This window comes from Amia ocellicauda, chromosome 9, assembly GCF_036373705.1.
Source record: "Amia ocellicauda isolate fAmiCal2 chromosome 9, fAmiCal2.hap1, whole genome shotgun sequence".
In the NCBI taxonomy this organism is placed as follows: Eukaryota; Metazoa; Chordata; class Actinopteri; order Amiiformes; family Amiidae; genus Amia; species Amia ocellicauda.
In genome coordinates, this window is record NC_089858.1 from 17,384,596 (window position 1) to 17,412,193 (window position 27,598).

At 43.8% G+C, this 27,598-nt stretch overlaps 1 protein-coding gene across 2 annotated transcripts in view; it reads left to right on the top strand.

Moving 5' to 3' along the window:
- The window catches only part of gnao1a (guanine nucleotide binding protein (G protein), alpha activating activity polypeptide O, a), a 92,498-nt gene that overhangs the window by 43,616 nt on the left and 21,284 nt on the right, over positions 1 to 27,598 (top strand). For both annotated transcript variants that reach the window (XM_066713529.1, XM_066713528.1), the window contains exon 4: positions 26,815 to 26,975. In XM_066713529.1, coding sequence (XP_066569626.1) covers positions 26,815 to 26,975 — 161 coding nt within the window. The remainder of the gene's footprint in view (positions 1 to 26,814; positions 26,976 to 27,598) is intronic.

The following is a 27,598-nucleotide window of genomic DNA, read 5'->3' on the forward strand; positions in this document are numbered from 1 at the left end:
TTTTTTCTTTTTTCCAGTCAGGTCAGCTGTTCGTGAGGTTATTGCCGTCTGGGCCATAGAACGCCCACTGATTGCGCATTAGAATCGCCAGTCTTCCAGAGGAGAACCTGAGAATGTCTGATTTTGCATTTATTCAAATATATCTTCTCTTGTGTCTTGGCGGACGATTCTGGAGGCTGGGTGTGCCGCTCCTGGGAGAGAGCGAAAGTGCAGCTCATTGATCAGGGGTGTGTGTGTGTGTGGGGGGGTGGGTTGAGAATACCTCACAAAGGATATTAAGTAACAGCGAGTCATAATATTGTTTAGACCTTATGCTCGTCAATACGATAATTATTACACGGAGATGTTCAGTAAGCCGAGAAATTGCAGAGGCTGAGTGCAGCTGGCCCAAGAGAGTCTTCAGTAAGTGGTACTGCAGAGTAACTCTGTGCCTATTAACAGCAGTCATAATGGGTAAAGTGGCTCCTTTCCAGTGGGCACCTTAAACTGGGGGATGTGACTGCCAGGCTCAGGCTAAATCCACAGTAACTCGGCATGTGAAACTGACCCTTGTTGTATTTCTCCTTCCTTTAATACAAATGTATATGTAGGCCCCAGTTTATCTCGGTCTCAGGTTCCAATCTTGTTTGGCCCTGACCAGTTTCTCTCATGGAGATATAGAGCAGGGGAGGGAGGTCAGAGGCCCTGGTCCCTGGGTGTCAGGTCAGGGGGCCTTTGGGGTTGTCTTCATCCTCAGCCAGGGCTTTCTGATTCCTCTGGGAATGGAGGTTGGTATTGACGTGGTATTTGGCTGCAGTTGACAGATTCAAAAACCAGAAGCCAGAAGCACAGCTAGGACGTGTGGCAACAAGAGGAGTTGCCTTCAGAAGACTCCACATGGACCCAGTAAACTCTGCATCTCTGCATGATGGTGGAGTTATGAACCCCAGACACTAAGAACACCTGAAGACATTGCATTCACATACAAATGGCTTTTTATTTGGTGATCTATCTGTGGATTTGACAATGGGCAGCACTGGAAGCTTGTTATTATCCACTCCTACTAATAACCCCCGCAGTCAGATGCCTGCTGCTAGCATTGGGCCTTCTTATCCTCAGTCGAACCTTCATATTTATCCATCGGTTGTGGATAAAAAAGCACCACACTCCAGTTTCCCGGTCCAGCTACACTGCTTCAGTGGCACTGGCAGCCCGGTCTCTGAGATAGAGCTGTTGTCCTCCACTGGTGACCAGGCAGACAAAGCATGAAAACCACAGGAGGAAACAATTAAAAGCTTTACAACAGTGGATCTTTTCCTATGCAAATTCCAGGCAAATGCTACTAGCGCACTGGCATCACTGTGACCGGGTATGACATCCTGTTGTATGTTAAAGAAGCCTTGTGTGTGTGCTAGCATGTGCGTGTGGGTGTTTCTTATAGGTAGTAGTAGTAGTATTCCCTGTGGCTCCTATAAAGGGTGTGTGTGTGCAGTTTAATTGCAGGAGTGCAGACTATCATGGCTAAAAGGCGGAAAAGAAAATGCAGAGTGATTTCTTTATTCAAGCCTGATAGTGACTTCATTCCTTCTCATCCAGTCTGAGCGGTGCTCTGCTGCTGCTTCCTACAAGGCAATTAGTGCTTCGCCTTCAATAATTCAAAGACTCTGGAATACCCTCTGTGCCAGTCCCTGTTTCATATATATATATATATATTATATATTCTACTGAAGGGATGCATGCCATTTAATGGCTAATCAATAACTTATATAGCTGTTTGCAGGTAAAACATGGGGAGCGCAGAGTGAAGTCAGTGGATCGTCATGGCGAAGGATGACACTTATTTTATATTGATGTTTGTTTTAGAAAATAAAATAAATTCAAGGGCTTGGTTTCAGCAAGAGCTGGCAGCCATGAGATGCATTTCACCCTCTCTGAATGTCGGTTTCCATGGCAGCCAAAGGGGGCTGGCGGCGTTTTCACTGGTGGAGTTTCTCTAGGGTGCTTGAGTGAAGGTGGGATCAGGGGAAACGCAATGACGACAGCCAAAAAAATACATAGATGTGAACTTGAACTCTCCTCAGTCCGGTGTGTAGAGCAGCGGGTGGGAAGGTGGCATATATAATGTGAAGACCTGATCACAATCAGTTTTTGTGGGCTGTCACATTATGTTCTCAGCAGTTTTGTCTCTGTAACAGGCTTGTTTATTTATAACAGATCCAACTGCTCCACTCTTGCAGAACTGGGCGCCTCTTGGGAATGTTCTTCCTATGAGGGATAAATCCCCACATGCTTTGCTGAACATAGCCGCACTCCATCCAATAGGAACTTAGAAAACTTGGTTAGAGTAATATAATTAATTTAATTCAATCTTACAGAAAGTACATATGTTTGTATTTTGTATGACTAAAATAAACCTGAAATTTAATGTACAGGTATAACATAAGAGAAATAGCAATGATTTGTTGAAATATAGTGTAAAAAGCATTCTGGAATAAATAAATAAATAATATGTATTTTTATTAAAATATATAAATATCTATATACACACATTGAAAATAATCCTCGGTCTTTAAAGAGAAACATATTTCAAAATATATTTGCAGCTACTTATTTTATAACCCACCACAATGCCTGCTTTTGAATCTGTAATTAAATGTATATCCAGGATATGTGGTTATTTTGTAACATTTGTATCTCCTGCCTGGGTGTGGCTGGGTTACATAATGCAGATGATGAAGAGAGTATTTTCTTATCGCTATAATAAGCAGCACTTGCCTCTTCATGGCTTTCCTGTGCAGCAGCGTATGTGCACCACTGTAGCTGCCTTTTGTTGTAGTACACTAAAATAACAGATCTCGGTGAAAGCTCTCTCTTTAATTGCCGGTTACTCCACCTCCCTGCGGCGGTTACGCACTGTGGATTAGGCTTTCCTCCCTTGTGCGCGTTCAGGCTCTTATCATTTTCATAAATGCAAACTTCCACCACCGCACCACGCCCCAGTCCACTAGTTTCCCTAGAGCCAGTTATCCGACGTGTCTTGGAATGAGAGGCCGTGGGAGTGCAGGGGGAGTCGTGTGTCCGGCTGCCTTGATCCTATTCCAAATGGAGAGGAAAGATAAAAAGCTCCTCATTCTCAGCAGCCTGAGATAATGGCTGTTTTCCACGGCCCCGCTGCTGTGGCAGAGTTATGGAAGACCTACACTGTGTTGATTCAGCCCCTGCCTTGACTTGAGTCGCTGCACGCTGGCACATTTCTGCTGGACAGTTTGGTCAAATCCTTCAGTGGTCACCTGTGAGCAGTTGGAGTTTATTGTACTTTTTATTAATTAAATAATTGAAATTCACGATTTTTTTTTGCTTTGATTTTTTTTCTTCCTCCAAAACATAAAAGGAATTCGTACATTGGACTTACTGTTTATTCTGCTCAAAATGAGGATACTCGTTCTCAATTTTATATACTCAACTTGTATTTAATTTTTTTATTCTACAATTTGGCCATGACTCAAAAAAACATGTTCCAGTAACATACGGGAACATGTGTGTGTGTGTGTGTGTGTGTGTGTGTGTGTGTGTGTGTGAAGAAGAGTCCCTGGGAGATGATTAATGATTAATGATGAATTGATTATTTAAGCCCTTTACAGCCAGTGTTCTCCCATATTTGGTTAAATAAAATATTGAATAGGGAAATATCGATCAAGTCTGCAGTGGGCCTTGACGACAGGTGCCATGTGGCAGACACCTACCTGCAGTTGTCCACTTCTTGTGGGGAATCCTTGAGGTGGGGTGCCAGCTGCGTCTTGACTGAGTGTTAACCTATTAGGGAGACCTCAATACTCTCAGCTGGGTTACAGCGCTACATCTGCATCTGTCTACTCCCAGCCTACTCTGCACCTGTACTCTGCCTGTGTATGTAGCAAATATGGAAATATGGTCTGGTTGGTTTGGTAGATGTAATATTTATACTGCTGCTATTATTATTATTATTATTATTATTATTATTATTATTATTATTATTATTATTATTATTATTATTAATAATAATAATATTAATATCCAGAATACGTCTCCAGCTTATGGCATTGTGTCCCAAACTGTTTATTTCCTGTAGTAGTGTACAGTCACATCCACTGAAATCAGTGGCAGTTCGCTTCCCTCAAGCATAGTCACCTCTGGAGTGGAAGGTGACAGTCATTCTTTGCCAGGCTGCCACACCCTGTAGCTGCATTTGTGGACCTGCAGGCTGAAAGGTGCAGGAGCTAAGGTGCATTTCGTGTGATGGCTTTATGTGTTTTCGTTCTTGCTGGTATTATTTGTGAGATTACACCTGTAGCCTGAGCCTAAATTTGTACTTCATTAATTTATTTAATCATGGCTTTTCAGGGGGCTGACAGCGGGGTGTGTTAGTGAAAGGGTTTGTACAAGTAATATGAAGATAATGTGATAACGTTTTTTGTTGAAATGTTCCCTATGTCCCTATGAAATGTGCTCAGATCGTGTGTCTACAGGGTCTCTACAGGGAGGAGGAAGAGAAAGAAAAATACCAGCCCCTTCATTTATTTTCAAGGCAGCAATACTTTGTGGTTGTAGCTTTAAATTATTTACACAATAAAAGGCAGCATCTGTCTGCTGATTAATAATGAATCATGTAAATCTGTCTTACGCTGAAGTGGTGCATCAGTTTGTAGGGGAATTATTTATGTATTAATGTATTTTACAGTTCTGTCCTGTGCAGCTCGCTCAACCCACACTGGAGAGCCCTGTCAGTCGGGCCAGACCTCAGAACACCCTGGCCATAACTCTGATTGATCCGGTTCTGCTCTTTTGGTTTAAGCCTAAGTGCTTCACTATTGATTAAAGTGGGGGGGCGGGGGGGGTTGCAGAAGACAGAAGAAGCCGACCCCTAATCATTGCGACTATTAATGGAGTGCCGAAGTATTCCTCTTTGATAATTGTCCCCCTGCCATTCACACTCTTAAACCTGAGTGTTATCTTAAGAGCCCCTGCCCCCCCACCCCAGAGCAGTACGCCTGATAATGGTATTGATATTGATTTCTCAGACAATAATATTTGAACGATAAGGATACAAGTGCTGTATCATCTTCAAGGGTGATCTCCAGTTCACCTTTGTTGTACCCAAACGGTATTGACTTGCTTACTACTGTGACAGGATATCCACCTCTTCCTCATGCTGGGGAAAGTGTTTATTCAATTATTCAATAATGTAAATCATTAAAAGTTTAATATAAATTAATAATAATATTAATAATTACATTTTAATTTTAAGCACAAAACTGAAATGTGAGCAATATTTTTGTTTGTAATAATAACAGTAAGCTAAAGGTCACCTTTCTTATTCCAGCTGATGTGTTTGTATTGACAGAAAGTTTGAAGTGTTATCTATTGCCTGGCACAGGGAGAAAACAGTCAGAATAATTATTACAAGGATCATTGAAAAGCCTTGTTTTGTGTGTCACAGATCCACCCCGGGCCCACTGTCCTTGATCCTTTTGGCCCATGTTGTTCTTGATCAGGCGCTTTACACAGCTAGCACTGGTTATGCAAAACAGAAATAACCCTCGAACTGCGCGGTTTAGATCAGGTTGCGGTTATGCATGTAATGTGCCTTTGGAAAGACAAAAAAAAAAAAACCCAGAAATGACAGTACTGTAAACTAATTGAAATGCGTGACAGTGCCAAACAGCTTTTTGACTAAACTTGGTGTTCTCAGGCATTTTCTGATTGTTTGTTTGTTTTACAGATTTGGGTGGTTATTGTTGTTCCGTGGAGAAGTAATCAATTCCCTTAAAGCTGAAGCTGGAAGGGATATCACAGGGCCAATAAGAAGGAAGGGAGAACAAGGCTTCACGAATAGAGGCCTTACTGTCTTCCCATTGTAAGCGGCTTCACTGGTTGTGTCCTAAACTGAAAATAGCTCCCTGTGAGTGGGGACGGGTCCCGAGTGACCAAGCGGGCTAGTATGTGAGCCACATGACCGTGTAGAAAGACTCCATTGGCCCAGGTTGGCTTTGCATTGTCTCCCTGTGTCTTTGTAGTCCCGTTGTAGTGCAATGCGGCTTTTGCTGGTACTCACACACACACACTCTGAGCCGTGTCGAGCACCGATGGCCTGATGGCACTGAGAGCGGTAGAGCCTACTGATATCCTGGGCTGCCCAGCACACCACCATCCCTGATACCTGTGAGGAATGACTCTCGGCCTGACTCGGAGTGCCCCTGCACAGCCACTCATCACCGCTGCAGTATTTAACCCCTAAGAACTCAGTGTGACGTGTAAGTCACAATCGTTTTACCAGGCTGGGCTGTAGGAATATATTATCCCAATTTGCCAGGCCTCTGTATGTGGCATATATGTCCAGCTGGTTTCCAAAGGGTTAAAATATACTGCCCATACCTTGTGGTTTCATAATTGCTTCAGGCCACATTGCAGAGCCAGAAGGAAGAGAGCATTTTTCTGTGTATCTGTTAACGCATGTATCTGTCCAGCTGTACAGCTATCTATTTGTCTATGTATAGGTGCGCATACATGCAATTTTTGTTCTAATACATTTATTCATGTTTTTATTTATTGGGTTTTTGTGTGTGTGGACTTTTGTTTTGTCTTTTTTGTCAGTGAGACAAGACTGCCTACAGCTCTGGGTTAATGCACTGTTATGGGTACAGCAGGGAGATACTCCTGTTTTTGTGTATGTTTCAGTGTATGCGTGTGTGTGTGTGTGTATGCATGCATATTTTCTATTCCCCTCCAGCTCTGGTACATTTGCACTCCAGTGAAAGCATGGATGTCCCAAGTATAATATGGTCTGAATAGAAGAATACTGGGGATTATTGTTTGGAGAGTAGAGTGCAGAACCAGTAAGATGTGAAATGGTTGGCTGGGGGGGACAGGTGCAGTGCAGGTCCAGCGTGGTGGCTCAGGGAGCAGCTACAGTGGTGCTCTGCTCAGAGATGCATTGTTCTCAGCACAGAGCCGGGGAGCTCAGCCTCATGCTCCCAGACCAATCAACAGCAGGCAAACCCACCAAATCACCATTCACACCTGCTTCTACATCACTCTCACTCCACTTTCTGTTGCCTGCTTTCTTTCCATTTTATTTAAAATCTAGTTGTTGTGTTTTTGTTTTGGTTGTACATTGTGTTTTTAACCGTTATCATATAATAATTGTAGTGAAGTAAAATGAGCGGCTTTCAATAGGAGAACGATTCCCTGGGGTGGTGTCTGTATGTGTGTAATGTCCAGCTATTCATCTGGCTGTTTATACAAAATTAAGTCAGTGTTATTTTACTGTCAGCTGCTCTCTGCAGGGAATCACACGTTTTATCACCAAAAAAAAAAAAAAAAGTGTCAGCAACAAAAAATATGAAATTATAATTTGATTACATTCTTTGTGATTTCACATATAGCTTTTAATTGTAAAATTAGATAGAGGACATAGAACATAATAATCATAATACAAGTATTAGTAGTAGTAGGAGCAGTGGTAGTAATAATAACTAAAAAAAATAAAATAAAGAGCATTAAGCAGATGTTTAATCCACACATGACTCCTCACGGATTCAATCTAATTAGAAATCAAATAATCTGGTCTGCTTTAATTGAATGACTTAATTTAATGTAATTTAATTTCATTTAATCCCACAATGCACATCCATAATCACACAGGCTCACTCATCTTCTCTGAGTTCTGTACATTTAGGCTTCAACGCAATGAAAGAGGGGGCGGACCAGTGCGAACATCTTGCCGTACTCCTCCCCTGATTGGATGGAGCTGGGAAGTATGATGACTGTCAACAGATTCAATGAAAAGACATTCTGACTGTTAGTAGTGATGAGCAAGCAGCCCAGGGACAATCCCTCTGGAGGAGAAGACAAACTGCTAAAGAAAGGCGCTGCCTGGCGCTGGGTCAATGGTCCTCTCCCGCAGTACCACAGCAAACCTCCAGGAGGCTACTGTTCATTTCATTAGCTGCCTGTCCCTGGCACTGGAGTCGCAGGGCCTCTGAAGGTTTGCCAATGGGCCTGGTGTAATGACCACACCCTTTCATACAAGAGTTTTTTTAAGTTCCCTCCCCAATTAAATAAATAAATGCCACAATAGAAGCACGAGGGGCAGCTCTTCCCAGCCTGTCACCTCCAGGAGCCCACTCTGTTGTGGTTTGTGTAATTTACACCCCCAATCCCCCACACCCACCCCCATGGCCACATCACCAAGTGTCAGCGTGACCTGGGTTGGAGGCTTGCACTGCATCCATAAGCCCTGTGATTGGTCCCCACAGTGACAAAGTCATTCACAATTAAAAGAGAGATCACGGAAACAGATTTCCCTGTGATTTAGGGTATGGTAGCCAGACTGTGGGTGTTGTAGTGTGTAATTGTTATAACCTTGCATGCTGGCAATTTTCAAAATGTAATGGAGAAATACTCATTATCGTTCCTTTTTTTGCCCATCTGTGTGCTTGTTTGTTGTTGTTTTGTGTTCCCTGTACCCAGCACATTGCCCTTTCCCTGCGTTTCCTTTGTATAGGGACAAATACACAGAAGTGTGCTCTGATGCTTAGTTCTGCAACGGGGTCAGCTTGTAGTTCACCGACATAAACTGAGAAGCCTGTTTTAAATGGAAGGGAAGACATTAGGGATTTGCAAGAATGCTTTAGCTTTCAGTTATTAATTTATTAAAAGCTGCACTGGCATGCACAGAGAACAGCTTCTACCTCTCCTGAGAGAGTGTGTGTGAGTGTGAGGTGTATGTTGGAGGATACACCTTCTCCAACACACTGTACCTCCCTGTAGGAAATGCAGTTGCTCTTCTGTGTTAATAATAACCTAAATAATAGATGTTGTAGCACAATAGGACATTCATATAGAGCGTTCTTCTTTGCAAGTATCGCATGCAAAACATGAAGACTATTGTACTTGTCCCCTCTTTCTTTGGAGGCCCTTGCTCAGCTCATTAGTGGAGAAGGCCCGTTCCTGCTTGGCCTTTGAGTGTGCATTCTTGAGGGTATTAGTGTGCGCGCTGCTGCTGGTGAGAACAGAACAGTGTTCGGCAGCACGCTTCCGGAGCGCAGCAGTGCACCGCGGGGGCCCAGGCTGTTCCACTGAGCTGCTGTGCCTCCCTGTCTGCTAACCCCTGAGTCCCAACTGGCAGGAGCAGCCTGCAGGTGGCTCCCCCAAACTGCAGGAGCCCCAGCCCCAGCCCCAGCCCCTGCCACTTCAGAGGGCTATGTCAATCAGGGGGTCATTGAAACCTGGCCAATTACAGAGGCCCCTGACCTGGAGGAACCACTTAAAGAAAAAATTACCTTTAATTACGCTTTTGCAATGACTAAACACCTTGTGTTCCAGCGTCACTGATGTTGTGTGTGCGTGTGTCTGTCTGTATTTAAACCAGCTACAGGCTGGGGGTTAACAGGGGCTCTGGAGTCACATAGACCTTATTCTCAGACTTGAATGTGCCCATATCTGATCATGGTGTTGGGTGTGGGTGTACGTCTGTTTGCTCTTGCGGAGAAGTGAGCTCACAGGGGATGTAGAGGGATGCTGCAGTTACCAAACTCATCATGCACAAATTCAAGAATCATAAAATAAAATAAATCAATGCACTTGAAAAAGTTAAACTAAAGCAAGAAAGCAAAGCAGACCCGAGTGTCGCACAGCAGAGTGACGACTTGAGGCTGGGTTGGAGTCCGTCCCTGAGCACTGAGGACTGGTTGGCATGGAAACTGTAGTGCTCACTCTCTACCACTAACAAGGAGGGCATCTCCCCCAAGGCATGCTGGGGGCTCGCTTGTGGGGCACCGTGGGGTCGGGGCAGGAGGGGGCACACTGCCTCTGGGACTCAGCCCACATCGGGGAGAACTGAGGGAGGTGGGCGGGAGAAACCTGGCAGGCTGTGCTGCATGGTTCTCTCGCACAAGCATTTCTGAGGAGTGTCTCAGCAGCAGCATTCATACAGTGCTCAGCTGGAAGATCATACAGTGCTATGCCGATAGACCAAAATGCATCTTTTGTACAATTGTAAATGACAAAATTGTAAGCTTAAATAATTATTATGCCATTTATCACTCCCTCCCCCATGATTACTTGCCCCTGACTGGAGCTCATTTGTGCGTGTCCATGTGAAGCGGAATTGTTTCCGTTGTGAGGCCGTATCTGTTTCTCTGGTAAGCGATTGGTCTGGACCTCTTGTTTTCTTAGTTAAGGACACTCTATTCCCTCTTGGATTGCAATTTCATTCATTTTCCATAAGCTCTCTTCTCCTGGCCTTTAGCTGCTAGGAAACGAGCAGTTGCTATAGTGACAAAGCTCCTAAGATGCTTGGAGTCTTTAGGAACAGTGCATTTGCACCCTAGTGATTTCATTTTTTTTTCTCCCCCTATTGCTTTTCGGTATATGCCAGTGAGAACGTGCCATGTGCTAGCTGTGTCTATTGGTCCTGCCTCTTTCCCTCTGTTCAGACTAGGTTTTGGGGGGTAAACAAAGCAGGAAAATAATTGATTTTGTGTGGGTTCTTCAGGGTGGGCGGAGTTTGAGCTGCGTCTGTGAAAGGCTTATGTGAACTGTTGCTCAAAGCTGGATTCTGGGCTCACTTAGCATAGCAGGCACTTATGTCAAGAGAACAATGCAGGCTGGTGAGTGTGTGTGTGACTGTGTGGAAATGTGTGTGTGCGAGTGTGTGTGTATATATAAATGGAGAAACCGTGCAGTTGCTGTGCATGGGTTTGGGCGCTTTCACACTCTTTACGGTTGTGTTTGCAAGGCTGCTGTGGGCCTCGGATCTCTGTGCCTTTTTAGATGTATCTACTTGCTTTGCTGAGCATTGCACTGCAGTGGAAAATGTAGCTATTTGTTTTCACTGCATCTAAGTTAATGAATAATACAAATAAAGTCTTCACTGCATAGTTTTCGGTGAGTCTTAGTTGTTATTTTCCATGTGCGTTTTTCTCAGACTCTGCTTTTCTTGGCTCGGTTCTTAGATGTCATGGGGGATGAAGCTGCCTGTGTCCAGTCAGTATTCTCAGTGGGTCATCTTCAGAGCATTTCTCTGACAAAGGTCAATGCACAAAATCAGATAACTTCTAATTTCCAAAAGAAAAACAGCCACATCAGAGACTCACAGGTTTTTAAGTTTTAATCAGTCCTGAAGTAGGTACTGTCTCTCCCAAACACTGACAGGATGCAAATTTGTCCTCACTGACTGATCACGATGAATTAATTGTGGGTCTCATTGACATGAGATCGGCAGCTATGTTTTGCATGTGAGCACTAATGCCTGCTCTATAAATAACCTGTTTCTGAGCTTGTTTTTGACAATATAAGTAAACACATGGGTTTCATGTTAAGTGTGGTTACGCTTGGACTGGGACTGCCCAACAGTAGGGTAAAATACCTCTGAATCCTCCCATGGAGTCCATTAACCCTAACTATACAGATTTATAGGGCGGGAAATATGATGCATGCGCATTGGAGCCATGGGAACTCTTTTTATTGTGAGTGAATGTTAAGTATGAAGTTTTAGAAATGGGACATTATATATATATATATATATCTTTCCCTTTATCTCTCCCTCTCTCTGCCTGCATAAATGTATAAAACGATGTTACAGATACTGCAGCTGCGCTAGCTCAGGGCAATGCTTCACGCACAAGTGCAGGTCAGTGTTGCTGAGTGTTGGCCTAGCTAGAGAAGGTCTGTGGAGTGTGAAGCCCTGACTCTGCGTGCACAAGGAGGCCTGGGTCTGCGTTTGTTCTGAACCTGTAGTTTTTATTTGATTGAAGAATTAAAATAAATGCAGGTTTTAATACCGGGTGATGCATTTTCTGACATTAAAACATGCCGCACGGTTCGGGGAATGGTCGCATTATCTCGGTGATCAGAGGCTGGCTGCACAGCGGTCCTCTTCAACCCTCACAGGACTGCTCAGAGGAGTGCCCTGTAATAGTCAGCAAATATCCCTTACTTACTCTCTGCACGCGCACACACACACACACACACACATTAATATATATATATATATATATATATATATATATATATATATATATATATATATATGTATGTATGTATGTATGAAATGCATTGGTGTTGATGGATATGACATGGCTTGAATAAAAGCTAGCAAAATCTGCGTCTAACCCTCCACAGTAGAAAATAATATGAAATATCCCCTAATCCTGGTTCTTAATCCTCTCTATACAATATGGATGCTTCTATATACAGTATTACATTGTTAAAACCTTTTTTTGTTCAATTGATTCGTCTCCCTGTGCACGGTGAAGATCTGGGCAGGCAGCATGGTGGAGTAGAATGGTTTTCTACTATCAGGAGGTGAGAGTATCCATGGAGATCAGGAGAGCAACGCCCACAGTGCAGTGGACGGAGAGCCCCTCCCCTTCCCCCTGCATGTCTGTCGCCTCTCTGACACCTAGAGCCTCCCCTGTCAGCCTGCACACAGCTGTCTGTCCCAACCCCGCCCCAAGCTCACGCCAATTAACTGGTGCCTTTCTGCCTTTATTTAATGGTGACACACTGTGCCACCTGAAAATATGATGTGGAGTCAGGAGAGGGGGGGGCAGGCTGCAACCTGTAATTGCATTACTTATGCCCCGCTAACCTAAACAAAGCCTAATTAAAACATTTCGACCTTGTCAGGTTGCGTTATAAGGTGACGTTGATATTGTTTGTTATTCTGCACACTTGTTAATTTGATTTGCTCTGTCACTGGCTCCCCGATAAAAACCCCAGGGTCCCCCGTCTCGGGACGGCGAGCTCTCCCAGGGCGGTTCTGCTGGCCGTGTGTGTCGAGCCTTTGGAAAACAATATGTTGATGGGAGATGGCGCTTATTTTTCCAACATGTCTCCAGCACGCAGTCACGTCTGGTTAATTTACAGGGAGTCAGTTTTGAGTGCAGGGCGGTGCAGCGCAGCAGCCTCCAAGGACGGAGTAAATGACGCTTCCTATGGTTCCTGGGTACACGTCTGCAAACAGGCGTTCCACGCGCCCCGAAATCAGCCCTGCGCCGGTCTAATGACACCTATTAAAAGGTGGGGAAATTTAATAAACATCCCTGACGAAACCGTTTTCGTGGGGTGGGCAAAGCCACAGCCGAGAGATTTACAGCTGCGGTGCTTCTAAAAATATCCCCCCTTATGATTCTCTGTGCACAGTGCGCACCTTAATAAATGTCAGCCCTCAAAGGACAGGGACAGAGCTGGAGGCTTGTGATGTGAAGAGACCTACTCTGCACAGACACTCACAGACGCTGTTATTATTTTTGTTGTTGTGTTCAGTGCAATGGAATAAATACGATCTTCCGTTTTAACCCTCTATGGTTTGGTCTTTTTTGGTATTTTTTTTGCAACATTCATTCATCAGCACTGCTAGAGGTGCACAAAATAGGGCATTGGATGTTCTTATGATCCTTTAGCCGACACAAATCCACTAAAGAGATCAGCTTCCTCCACTATTAGAAAAATTGTTTTCCTGTGACCCTATTTTTTGAAGGCATTATTGTAATTAAGTAAATGCAGTCGTATCTGGAATTATGACAATCGAGTGAATGAAACTTAGCACGTTTTGGCTGTTCGGCGCCTGTCCAGGACAATTCCACTGCGGCTGCCGCTCTCAGGTTGTTTCGGTGTCCTGTCAATTTGCAGATGAGTGCATGAAGAATCAGTGACCCAGATCCTTTTTTTTGCCTGAGAAATGAGTCAGAACACCATGGCAGAACATTAGCAGTCCAGGGAGTGTTCAAAATAAAAGGGATCTAATAAATACTTAAAATCCCGTTTCCTGGGTAGGACCGTGGTGCTCTCTGTGAGCTGCACACTCTGCGTTCCCTTGGGCAGTGCTGTGCTGGTGGCCAGAGGGGTGTGGCCTGCCTGTGTCACTCGTCCATTTCCTACCTGCTTGGCGTCACTGCAGTCACCTGATCATTAAGCCTGAACTTTAGCAAATTCCATTACCTCTTTAAATTGCCCCTCCTTGGTGTCTTAGTTATAAAAATAATTATTCTGCTCTGTTCCCTTCCTTTTCCTTAGAGATTTACTTGACAGAGAAAGGAAGAAAAAAGCTGTCTGTTGTTATTCGTCTTATTTTATAACTTAAGGTTCATTCAAGAAACAACATTTGTAGTAATGAATACCACATAATTCACAATAACAGATATATTTGTATGATATACATACAATATTTATACAAATATGTCAGAGGTTATCTTCCCGGCGGGGCTACAGCTCATACTGCACCAGTAACGGCTGCAGTGCATTTTGGGAACAGGTTTTAAGCTATTGGCCACATTACAGAGCTCTAGGCTTTCTCTCCTTTTCCCGATGCAATGTATAGAAATGTTCTGGAAAACTCCCCTGCAGGGCATTAACGATTACAGTGATCGGCTAACACTGATTGTAGTTGCTGTGTGCCTTGTGAGATCAGCCCTGACGGCACGGGAGATCTACAATCCATCACTTACAACTTTTTTTTTATTTTCTTTTAATTGAACAATAAGTATAGAATGTATGGCACATTTCCAGCAAGCGGCCACGAAGGCAAGGACTGGAGGAGAATTCAGATCTGCCAAGCCATTAGGGGCTGGCCAGGGGACAGCAGCTCTGCATTGTGAGGTCAGTGTTTTCTATTGAAGACGGCAAAAGTCTAAGGGGGAGTTGTGAAAAAACAGCAACAAAAACAACAAAAAAACTCAGATCTGCTGAAAATAGAACCACTGTTAATGCTCCCACACCTGATTTCAGTACAGTCAAATGCCACCTCCCAGTGTCAAACACTGCAGAAAACCACAGTAAATACCCACTATTGCAGAAGTACTACAGATACTGCAGTGGCAGATAATGTTGTATCTTTCCTGGCAGTCTGGTGTTAATGCCACAGCTCTTCCCACAATAGTTTAAATACATTTGTAGTGCAAACATTTAAATAGACAGATCTGCAACCCTGGGAAAACAGGTCTCTCCTTGGTTCAGGGAGTCAAATTTGTGATCAGCGTTAAACAAGAAAGGCACAGTGGTGTGAATGTATTGTTTAGTTTACTATAGTACTATATACTGGAACAGTATGATGGGAGATATTTACAGTGCTTTTAGCAATCCATTTAGGGGGTACTCTACTATACAATCACACTGAGTTTTGTAAAGCTTATTAAAACCACTCACAAGCTTTAGTCTGCCCTGTTAAAATTATCAAAATGTAAATATTGAGAAGTCCTTTTCAACGTCGTTAATTATGTCATGACATCACACAGAAATCAGGTTCATTCATGATGGCTGAGCTGAGGCAGGCAGCCAGATTCTTTATTAGAGCTGCCCCTTGGTACTGCACACTGCCTGGCCGAACTGGAGCACTGCTGGGTTTCTCAGGGACGCAGAGAAGTGCTGAGGTCACAACTCACTGTAGAGGAGCTAACCCCTTAGAGCTTATTCTCTATTGATGGAGGCTGGAGGGGTGGGGTGGGGCTGAGGATGGGGGAGGGTGTCACTCGGTGCCGACAGCATGGACGCACCCCTGTTTGTTACCTCATCTCCATCCCGTGGGAGAGGCGGGTAGTGATTGAAGAAAGGGGGCAGCTTAGGAAGCCTGCACTAATGGGCTCTGTGCAATTATGAAACAACTGGAGCATTCAGGGAGAAAGGAAAAATAGCAGTTACATATTTCATAAAATCAATAATTAAATGGCTGCGAAGGGAAGGAGGAACATACAGGCGGTCTGATAAAAGCTACATTCCCCTGGAAGGTCCTGGTTACCATGGCAACTAGCACAGGCAGTCACATGACAGGCGGAGGAGAGGAAGGAGAAGAGGAAGGGGGGAGGTGGTTGGTGTGGGGGAGGAGGTGGCGGTGGTGTTGGTGCTGGCAGTGGGGGGGATGGAAGGGAGGAGGAAGAGGAGGAGGAGAGGCCAGCTGAAGACTGACAGAAGGGAAGGTACTGACGAAATTGAAAAGAGCTGAAGGGACTGTGAGGGGTGGTGGGAGTAGGAGTGAAGAGGGGGGGTTGGGATTGAGTGATCCGTATAAAAAAAGAGAGTGAGAATAGGAAAAGAAAGAGGCACTCATTTTCAGAGTGCTCTAAGCATTTACTGGATAAAAAAAAATTGCAACCCTGGTTTGAGGAAGAGAGAGAGGGAGACGTCTAATTGGAGATGGGAGCCTGCAGTGGAGATGAGGTGGTGCTGAACACTCTCTCCCAGTATGGCCAAGCCCTCTATTCGGATTCAGTATCATGTCATGCCTCTCTCTCACTCCCTCTCTCTCCCCCTCTCCCGACTCCTGAGATGCTTCTGCAAAACAGGGTGTTTGCAGCCCACCCCCATCTGTCTCCGAGAGGAGGTTATAAATGATGAAGCAGCGCAGCCTGGCAGCGCACACATCAGTGGGAAAATGCGCATGGAAAGATGTATAAACACATATATATTTCATAGGCAGGGAGCCTTTGTTTCAGCAGCAGCGTGATGACAAGGGGCCCAGTCTAATGCTATGGTGCATGAAAAGGGCGTGCGAAATACATTCCTATAGGATTTTCTGTGTCTGTACATGCATATTAATCTATTCACATATTTATATATTTGTATATTTATAACTTATTTGTAATTGGGGGAATTTATGTTCTTTACCAGGATTTCTTTACCCTTGTGGAAGAGGAACATTTCCTTAGAACATTTTAGTATAAAACCCCACCCTCTTTTATGCATCCCTGTGCATCTATAGATTTTTTCATGTGTGTGTATTTTTAACCCCTTCCTATCTGGTAGATTTTGTTCAGTAAAAGAGATCGGAAAATTGCAATCAGGTATCTTTTTTTTGTTTTTGTTTCTTGTTCTTGCACAGGAGCACCTAACCTAAGTGGTGCCTAAAGAAATATTTGAAAATGTGACCCCAGTTCGAGCATTTTAAAAGCCGTTATGTCTTCAGAAGTGAACGCTGGATTGATTTGAAGGAAGATTTCCCTTTGAACCCCAGACAAAACATTGTTTTCCCCTCTGTAGACATCATTCAGGGGCCTGTCTGGGGGGGTTCGGCAGAAATGGGTTGGGTTTTAAGCTGGGTTTGGAGAATTTCAACATCAGAAACATCCACAGAATTGTTTTTCCTGCAGGAGAAAGTGACACCAGAGAGTCTACTTCAAGTAAATGCAACAAGTAAATGAAGAAAAACATTACTGATATTTCTAATACTATGCTTATAATGTTACTTGAATAAATGAATGGGTGAGAGACTGAATGGATGGATGCATGAATGAATAAATGAGTGAATAAATGGGAGGGATTTTTTTTTCTTTTCTTGCCCCCTCTCTGTTGGTCTATGCTTAGTTATTTTCCGTATTCAGGTCGTGCTGTGCTGTATGGCTCAGGGTTAATTTCTCACACTTCTGTGAGCTGGAGTGAAAAGTGCCGGCGCTCTTTCAGCTCATTGTGAGAGCTTCAGAAAAACCAAGTCCAGGAAGGTGGTTGTTCAAACATACATATAGAGGTGACAGCATTCAGCATTCACTATTCTCTGGGGAACAAACGCAACAAAAAACATCTTGCACCCCCCCCTCTCTCTTTCTCTCTCTTTCTCACTATATATATATATATATATATATATCAATATACAGAGAGAAAGAGAAAGAGAGAGACCTGCCTTTTCAGTACATTGTAAACTGAGTTATGTTATTAAGTGGAGTGCACCTGTATATATATATATATATATATATATATAAATGTATATATAAAGGAATTAATTTGGCATAGCCTTCTTTAAGAATCTGGGTGCAAAACAAGGGAAACAGAGAAATGCATTGTTATAGCAAACCTCGGGACATGCCAAGCAGCCCAGCGCCGTGTGTCTTCAGCTACATAAGTGGATATCCATCAACAACAGCCTGACCAGCGTGTGATTTGATTTAACTCCTGTGGGATGAAGTGCATTAAAGCATTACCGGTACAGTGGTTGCTCCAAATATGCCAAAAGGTTTAGTACTTTGCTGACTACTGGCTGGTGCTTACGGGATGTGCTTATTCCTGTTTCCAGCAACGATCTTTTGCTTCTTTAAAAAAAAGTGTAGTACCCAACAATCTGATTACCTTAACCAGTTATTCCTGAAATGATGATCCTTGTTCATCACGGTCTTTCTCAGCTCTGTTGTTTTTCATGTGAGAGAAAAGAAAACGTCAGACCGATAACCATACAGAACTGTGTTTCCCTTTGCAGCCAAACCTTGTGGTGGAGACAAGCACTGAGAATCATTTTGTCTCTCTCAGTAAGTTCCTTTTGGATACTTGGAAAATGTATCCTGTGGTATATTGATTTTGGAATGGTTTCTAATTCAATAAACGCCACGTTTCCATTGAGAGAGCCTTTAGCGGCTGACAGTAACTATTTTGCAGAGAGAAAATGTTAGTTACTACGTGATCTGGTGTAGTGTGATACAGAGCCACCAAGCCAGGGTAAGCCTCATAAAGCAGGCACTGCACTGAGGTGTAAGAAACCCCGAAGTCAAGGAAGGTGGGGAGAGCAACATGTTGTAACAATTGAAGCTGGCTCTTTTAGCTACCGGTCCTCAAATCCGTTGCAGGTTAATTTCCCAATAAACTTTGTATAAATTGATTCTTAGTGGTTAGCTACATCATATGCTGTGCCATAATCCCCAGAATGAGACAGTTACTACAACACTTGAAAGTGAATTTCACTAGCCCAGCTGATATTGGGAATAATTAAATAAGTGCAAAACACTGCACTAAAATTCTGCCTAAGATAGATAATATGCTTTTACTTTATTAGGCAACAAAACCAAAGACCCAGAAGAGATTTGTTTTATCGAATTAGCTATCTATTATCACACATTTGTTTTCCAAGATCCGAATTTGCAGGATTTCTCACCTAGCATGGACTCTGTTTGTAGACTGGCAGTTACCGTTTGTGTGTGTGGGTGTGAGTGCGTGTGTCTGTGTATGTGTGTTTTAATCAATCATTCATCAGTTCCATTACATAATTAACAAGCAAGTCTGGTATCTGGTATTCAGGAACCATTGTGCAGGAAAACAAAACTATATTTAAAAAAAAAGGTGCTCACAACCCTAAAAACCCAATTGTTTCACTGATAATTCGATCATTAATTCATACATACAGGAGAGATAAGCACCCACTCTTCTCCTCTTATCTCCAAGTTAAATATTATTACTGCTGTGCCTATGATCTTATGGCTTCTTAATTAACTGTACTGGTTCATTTCTCCGGTACACAAAGCTGGCATGCGCAAGCAGTGAAATACAATCTTTTAGTGTTCTGAGTTATGCTTTCTGGGAGCAGTCAATGTAGTGAAGCTTTTGATCTATAAATAATATTTACTAATTGTACTAATATTCACATTTGGGGCAGGGTGGTGTGCGGTAGAAGGTAGAGGAAAGGTGAAAGCATGGGATCAGAAAAGTATTTTTGTCAAATTGATTTTGGCTACCATCCCCCGGTCTGGTGAGCGCCGGGAGTTGTAGTTTACCTGAGCTGTGGTCTGGCATCTAGGAAGTTAAACGTTTAGCGTCCCTCTACAACCTGACTGCGGACCATGTTACTATACATTTAATATAAGGTAAAAATGTGTCATCCTTATATTAGTGGCCCCTTTTTAATAAAATGTATATAAACAGTCAAATAAATGTGAAAAGTAACATATTGCACTCCAGAGTTTTTGTTTAACTAATCAAAAAGAAATGCAGGATGCAGCTCAGGGCAGTGTTTTACACTGCACTGCATTCTCCATCTTTCAGGAAGTTGTTGAGTGTTGTTCGGTTTTCCTCCCAACGGCAATTCACACTTATCACACCATTCATCACCACCAAGGATCTTGCAATGCTTCACATACAATCCCCAGCTGCACCAGCACATGTACAGCACAGCCCCCACTGGAGCAGCCATCTAAAGCAGCTCACCGCCCAGCCACCCGACTGTTGGACCAGCGCCACCTGACAGGGGTGGAAGGAAACAGACTTATACCTCAGTAGGAGCTGCAGTAGTAACGTAGGGGAAGTCTGTAAAACTGATAGAAACTGATCATGTTTGGGGCTGGTGGCCCAGCATACTTTGGTACTGCTATAGAAGAGGAATTTAGTATTTTCTATAACCTGTGCTGGATTAACTCCTGTTGCTGTAAGGAAATGGAAACACAAAAAGTTATAATTTCTAATGCCTATACTGTGGCTAACAGACACAGACAGACAGAAAATGCCTCAGCTGATAGTTGGCACTCTTCTCTTTACTTGCTCTGGCACTGTCTCCAGGCTGGGTGAGTGTTTTGGATCGTCTGTGTCAGAGGAGAGAACTCCTGTATGTCCAAAATGTCTTCAGATCTGACCTCTGAGCAGGCCACATCTTGTGTAGCTCCTTACATCTGCCAAAAAGTGATGCTTTCTCAGATTTCACACTCAAATCGATATACAGCATTTCGTCTTGGAAAATGAAACAAATCCCACTCCCACCAGTTCCCTCTGGTCTGCCTTCTGTGTGCTTCTGGGTCAAGGCATGCTTGAATGTGGAGAAGACACAGGCAGAGGTGTTGACAAAGAGGAACGCAGACAGACACGCAAACACAAGCCCACACACACCCACACACCCACAATGAAGCTGTAAGGCAGCATTTCTCCCTAGCAGTTGCACTATTTCACAAGCACCATTGCTTTATCTTATGTCACTAAGAGCTATTCTATGCCTTGATTGGATGTCTGACTGCAAGCCACTAGAGTTACTTACAGCTGATTGGTGATCCTGTGGGTTTCCTAGGTGACAGAGTTTCATCTCCAAAACTCTCTGGACATCTGAGAACCTCTGCTAGGGAGAGACCTAATCTCCCCATAGACTACAGCCGTCCAATAATGTATTCACTTTATGAATCTGACATGAATTATGAAAGCTGCTTTTTAATTAAAGTGTGAAAGGTCATTTCTGCTGTTTCTTCTGACTTGGTAAATACCACTGGTATAGTGTTTTATCAGGTGGTCTGGGGTTCATCAGGAATGTGTTGCACTTGCCCCCCCCTCACTTTCAATTAATAGTTGGATCATTTCTGTAGAAGCACAAGGTGAACAGTACATAAATTCAGGTCTTTGAATAAAGAATGACCCCAGCTAATTGTGACATCACAAGTCACATGGTGCTCTCTTGGCCACTCTTACTCCTGCTCCAGCATTCTGCTACCCAGCATTCCAAGCAGAATCTCTTTTTTCAACAGGTTTTTTGTTATCTTTTAGACTCCCCTGACCAGTAACTTCAATAACTATGAAGACCATCATGCAATAACATTCCCCAAACCATTATCGTTTGGTGAAACTGAAAATGCACTTCACAGCTGACATGTTCAAGAGTGTCGCCTAAAACCAGGACAGAAATAGTCACCGTCTCCAGTATAGAACGTCCTCAAATATAATTTTTCCCATATTAGATAACATACAAAAATAAATAATTCTTACTAATCAACATGGAAATTCATACCCTTGTTATTTGAAAAGCTGTATTGAGGAAGCACTTTTCCTTGCACACACCAGCTAAGCCCAGACATTTATATATTTTCTGGGGTGTGAAGTTTATCTGTTTATCTGACAGCTCTGTCAGTGTCTCCAAAAGTCTCCACAGCATGAAAGGAGCTATGCCTGTGATCCACTCCAAGAACCTGATTTGAAATTCAAATTGTCTGCTTTCTGGAGTGAGGGCCTGTTCGTAATGAATGAATGCTGATTAAGGGTTTCGCACGAACTTGTGTGGATGGCGTAATGAATGGCTATTATTTGTTCTTATGAATTCGGTCTGAATTCAATGGGAAACTGCTCAGCGTTGCACACACAATTACAGAGCAGCCACTGACAAAGATAATAATGCCATCATCCCCAAGTCAAGCAAACCTGCAGTGCACGTCTAATCTAGGCAGAGAAGGTGGCGGCCCGTGTTAATTCTGAGGGCTGAATCAGTGTTCAAGAGGAAATCAGCTTGAACGTAGAAAGAAAAGGTCCTTCCCCTAGCTGACATTTGCAAGGTGCATTTGAATACTTGCCGCCTATTGTCAGATGTTATCTGATGGCAATGCCGGACTGACGCAGATCAAGACCAACAGAAAAATAACATGGCTAAACAAAAGGCACCTGTTTGTTAATTAGATGACAAATAACGTATATCTTTGAGACACTTTAATTAGCCTTATAACACTGCCATAAGCCACCGTGAAGAAACACTCTCAACCCGCATGGAAGCCATCCTGACGCAGGTTTGGGAACTTGGCTGAAGACTGCCCCCTGGAGGATGGAGGAGAGAGTCAATGAAGGGTCACAGTGAAGTGTGCTGCAGTTGGCAGAGTTAAAAAAAAAAAATTAAAAACTGTTAATTGCAGTGGCACAAGAGACGTGTGGAAGTGAGTGAAAATGTCAAATAGCATGTGGGTTTGGAACAGCCGGTCAGTCTTGGGCAGCTGCTGGCAGAATCCCTGTCTCTGGCCGCTGCCGAGGACTCTATCCAGATACACACCTCTCTCTCTCTCAGCTCCCCCATTGTAGAACATCCCAGCCTGTATGTGGCCAGTTTGGCTGGAGGAGAGGGATAAACTTGCTTCTTGTGTTCAGAAAGCCATATGGCTGAGATCGGTCTCTTTTTACTCTCCCCCACTGCGCTCTACTCCCTGACTGCCATAGTTTTGTAACATAGGAGTGTGTTATGTTAAAGCACATCTCTGTACATCATCTCTGCAGCTCAGTGTTTTACTGCCTGCAAAGATGCAAGCTCGGTAGTGGGCTATTTTTGTCCGAGCGAAGCAGTGTGTTGAGAACGGAGCTGTGTCTGTGCTGTCCCAAGAGGGGGCTCCACGGGGCGTTCAGAGCTTGCATGAAGTGCAGGAGAAACATTCATGTGATATTCATTAAGGCTCAGCCCCTGGGGGTGAGAGCTCCTGCTTCAGGGAAGGTGTGCTGGGACAGTGTGACTGTTGATGTGAGCGCTGCCGCTTCCGGGTCAAGAAACTCTTCTCTGCCGACCTGCTGTGGCAGGGCAGCTCTTTAAGGTCAGACACAGCAGGAGTTGCATACTGGGGAGGGAAACGCAAGCTGTTGCCAAGGCACTAATTGCTCTGTAGCCTGATGATCAGTGTGTATGCTCATTGTGCAGCGCTGATGCTCATTTTGTGACAGAGTCTGCTCCCCCACTCTCAGCTGACATACAGGGGCCTAACATCACAAAATGAAGACGCAAGAATAAGTGAGTCCTCAGCAGGTGGGAGAGGCAGGGCTAGTCTCCTTTTCTGTGAGTGTGTTTGCTGGTTTTTAAAATGGCGTTTGTTTGGTTTCCTGCATGGACATTCTGAGAAGCTCTGTAGTATCAGTCTCAAACACTGAAGTTGTGTGGCAGTAAAGTTAATTCTTTATTGCTTTATTCCTGTCTTTCTTTCAATATTCCTGTCTTTCTTTCTTTAAGTATTTGTTTATCAGCCCTTTTAATCATCTGGCTTAATTATTGGTGGTCTTATCTTTCATTTAATGCTGATTAGTTCTACAGATTTCTCGTGGGCTTTCAGGGCCTCCTTGATCACTCCTTTTTATCACCAGGGACAATCGGCCGGGAATGCAGTGCTGTACAATTTGCACTGTAGTTCCATTTAAGCTCCTCTTGCCAACCCCCCAACCCCCTTCTGTTCATAGTTTTTTCTCATTCCTTAATCCATAGACAACAAAACTCAAATGTGTGTTGCCATGTTCAGCTTCCTCCAGAAGATAAAGTCTCAGCTGCTTTAGATGGGTATTTCTGATTGTATACTTGTCCTTTATACTCCACACTGACACTGACTGTAGTGGTTGATATCCATGTGTGGTTGTGTATATTAAAAAGGAAAAATACACTGATATAAGCATGACTCTGTGTGCTGAATCGGGGTCAATAACCAGCTGGGATATTTTTTTATGCCAGTTTTACTTTCAAGTTAAAAGTGAGAACAGCAAGTTGGCAAGAATATATAACAATGGCATACTTATGTCTTTCCACTAATTGCATTCACGCTTATGTGGATTGAAGGCCAAAGGCTGGATAATCTTGCAAGCGTGTGGATTGCTTAATCTGGTGGATCTAAAGCACTGCGATATTAATGACACAAGACCCGTGTTGACATCCATGTGTTGTTTTGTTTTCTTTTGTTTCCTGGCTGTTTAATCAAATGTGTGTGAAATGTTGATTTTATCCCCGGCAATTCTCTTCTTTTCCTTTTTTTTTTCCTTTTGCATGTGTGTGTGTGTGTCTTAGCTTGCGGTCAAGCCTCCCCCCACAGACAGCCATTAGAAGCTGCTCTGTTGTCATAGCACTGGGACTTGACTCTGCAGTGACAGCCTGCGATGCCCTACAGCTCAAGTGTGGAGATGCAAGGCTGGTGGAGCTGTCACTGTACTACAGCTCTGCAAAAACGGTACAACCAGCCACTACCTACTGCCCTACTGACCGTGACCTTTGCATGTTCACTTTATTTATTTATTTATTTTTGTTCCTTTTTTTTAAATCCAATCCATCGCAGAGGGTCGTGATGAAAGCTCGTTCTTTGTTTCACCACCGCCTGAGAGACAGGATGGGGAAGATTTAAGATCAGGTTTCACTTGTCAGTCTGTTGTTTTGAAACACAGCCCCTGGGCCCAGAGGTGGAAGCCTCAGCATTTCCCAGCTGATTGAAAATCAAACCTGATGTGTTTCTGTCAGTCATGCATTGTGCAACACTCCTTACTACCGCTCACATGCAAACTCTTAAACTATCTTTGCAACTCTCGATCTCTGATCTGGCCGGTGGGAACTGGGACACCCATATTTATGTCAATGTGTCCCATGACTGGCTCCGCCAATCATGGCGCCCCCTTGGTCCCCCGCAGGGCTAAGCCCTGACCCCGGAACTAACATTTCCTGCTAACTATACATACAGCACATGAACTGCCCCACTCCCCAACACACAGACAGACAGACACTATGCAGCCCCATATGTCCCTCAGTCCCAGATCGCTACAATATATTAGTGAATGATAGGTAATGATCACATTTATCAGTGGACGTCTACTACTACCCCTGTTGACGTTTACACTACAAACCTGGACAGTTTTGTTTGTATGTTTGATTGTTTGTGTTTTTCATGAGCAAATAGATAGATTCAGAATACACACATGAATACAGGTGAATCATTCTGCTCTGAGGAGTTATGCAGGGAAGCCCATCAACTTAATTGCCTCAGTTATGCCTTATGACTTGGGGATGATGGCATTACTTTAATCTCGCAGGTATCCGCGTCTGCTCTAAGCTCACGACAGAGCACAGACCTCCAAGCCCAGACAGTGCATCCTACCACCCCGGGGAGCGATTGGTCTCACTCCAGTCAGGCCTCCATCGCATTACATTTAAAGATGGAAGCAAACATCCTGAGTATTGAAACCCCATTTTTAATCCGTGTTCCTCTAATATTGTGTCCTGCGGGCGGTGAGTTGAGATTCCGTCACAGTTCAGTGCCCTCAACAGCTGCCCTGTGCTGGGCTACAGTGCCCATGCTGCCTGCCTCACCGGCCTAATCCCAGCCTGAAAGATATCATCCTTCATCTGTCCAAATCTGCCTCCCCAAGATAGCCAGAGAGGCTCTGAACCCTCTCAGGGCCTACAGGCAAGCTCCATCTCTGACCTTCACGGTTCCTAATAGAAAACACAGATATTGCCCTCAGGATAATGGATGCTAGTTTAAAGATGCTACCCTGTCATCAGTTGATTAATGTCATATTTCTCTATTGTGTCTGAGAGCTACAAAAACAACAGATTAACAAAAACGCAACAGTGCCCCTGATTTTGTTGGACATGTAAACACAACCTTTGATCCCGACTGTATATTTAGGGGGTGGGGGGGAGCGCAACAAACCAACATTATTTGTTCCGTTTTGCTTTGTCTACTTGGGATGAAAACTGTCTCACAGGTTTTAGCGGTTAATAATTGACAAGCGAGGCAGTGGGGAGAGGCACAGCAAGCTGAGCAGTGATTACCATAAAGCACCAGGCGAGGTTCAGCGCTGTCCCACTGCCTGTCATGTCCAATTAAAAACCTAGAGTGAAAGGCTGACTTCAGGCACACCTGGTCGGTCTATCAGCAGTGCTTTCCTGTAATGAGAACTGTTTCTGTGCAATTGCTGTGGTTCCTATGAACAAGTGGACGCTGTAGGAAAGTGCTGGCCTAGGAGGACACAGGCCCACTGCTGTATTGATCATGTGTTATAATACATCAATTAGGAATTCTATTTTTATTGGCTGCAGAAATTCTCGAGGCTGGCTTTTGTGCTTTATTCATAACAGCCCGCATCAGGAGTGATTGCTCTGAGTGAAGCACACATTTGTTAAACTGTGAAAGGAGCAGCAAAGCACATAATTGAAATGTGGAATTCACATGGTTGGTCGAAGTGGCTTTCAGTACGGTCTCAAGAAAAACTTTTTATACTTTATTATCCAAACAAGGTATATTTCTGTCTGCATTAAATATGGTTTATATAGTTGCATCTTTATGGGTTTGTGCAAAACAAAACAATACTGCAATGAAAAGGGATGTACATGAACAGGAAACTTTCCTTTTAGAAGATTTTTGCTGCACTGCAAAAAGAAACAAACACTCCAAATGAATACCAGGGAATATTCCTAAACTGTGTGTGGGGGTGGGGGGGCAGCGCTTTTGCAATGCCTTTTCTGTCTCTTTGCTAGCTTTGCAAATGTTAAACTTTAAAATGCTAAGGTTCTGATAGGTGCTGTGAGTGGGCAGCTGGCTGACCTTTGACCTTTGTGCTGCTACCCCTTGTGCCATGCAGGCTGATGCCAAGATGGTGTGCGACGTAGTGAGCCGCATGGAGGACACCGAGCCTTACTCGCCTGAGCTGCTGACCGCCATGATGAGGCTGTGGGCTGACTCTGGGATTCAGGAGTGCTTCAACCGCTCCCGCGAATACCAGCTCAATGACTCTGCCAAATAGTAAGTACCAGGGACTGCCTCATCCACACAGCCTCTTCCCCGGCACTGTGTCTCTGCAGTGCCTGCAGAGCTGTACCAATGGGAGGGGAGGGGGTGCTGAGGGGAGCAGGCTCCTCTGGTGGGTTTATAATCCAGGGAGATCTCTCTCAGCCTTAATTTTTGCAGGACTCTGAAGCACTAGCATTCATGACATTGATCTGCTAAGGCCCAGTCATGCTGTGTTTCAGGGACCCTACAGGTGATCGGGAGAATTGCAGGACACAAAGGAATCTAAAGGACTCTGAAAGAAGAGTGAGGTGGATGTGCTGAGAAGTGACACAGCTACTGTATTACTCTCTGTTGCCTTTAAACCCTGTGACCCTCTGTAATTATCTGTCACCCTCCTTCTCTGCAGACTGTAAATGACAAGTGTTATCTGCCGGTGTACAGTAACTGAGCAATTTTCCATTAGCCTCGGGTGGTGGAAGGTAAATCACTCACTAATTGAGTTGATGATAAGCAGTAGATTTGAATATTCCTCTTAAGGTGTTCTTAATATTTACACACACAGAAAAAAAATAAGAAAAATAATCTCTCTGTACCATGTTAGCCTTTGCGAACTCCAGGAGCTGTGAAAATGTTAT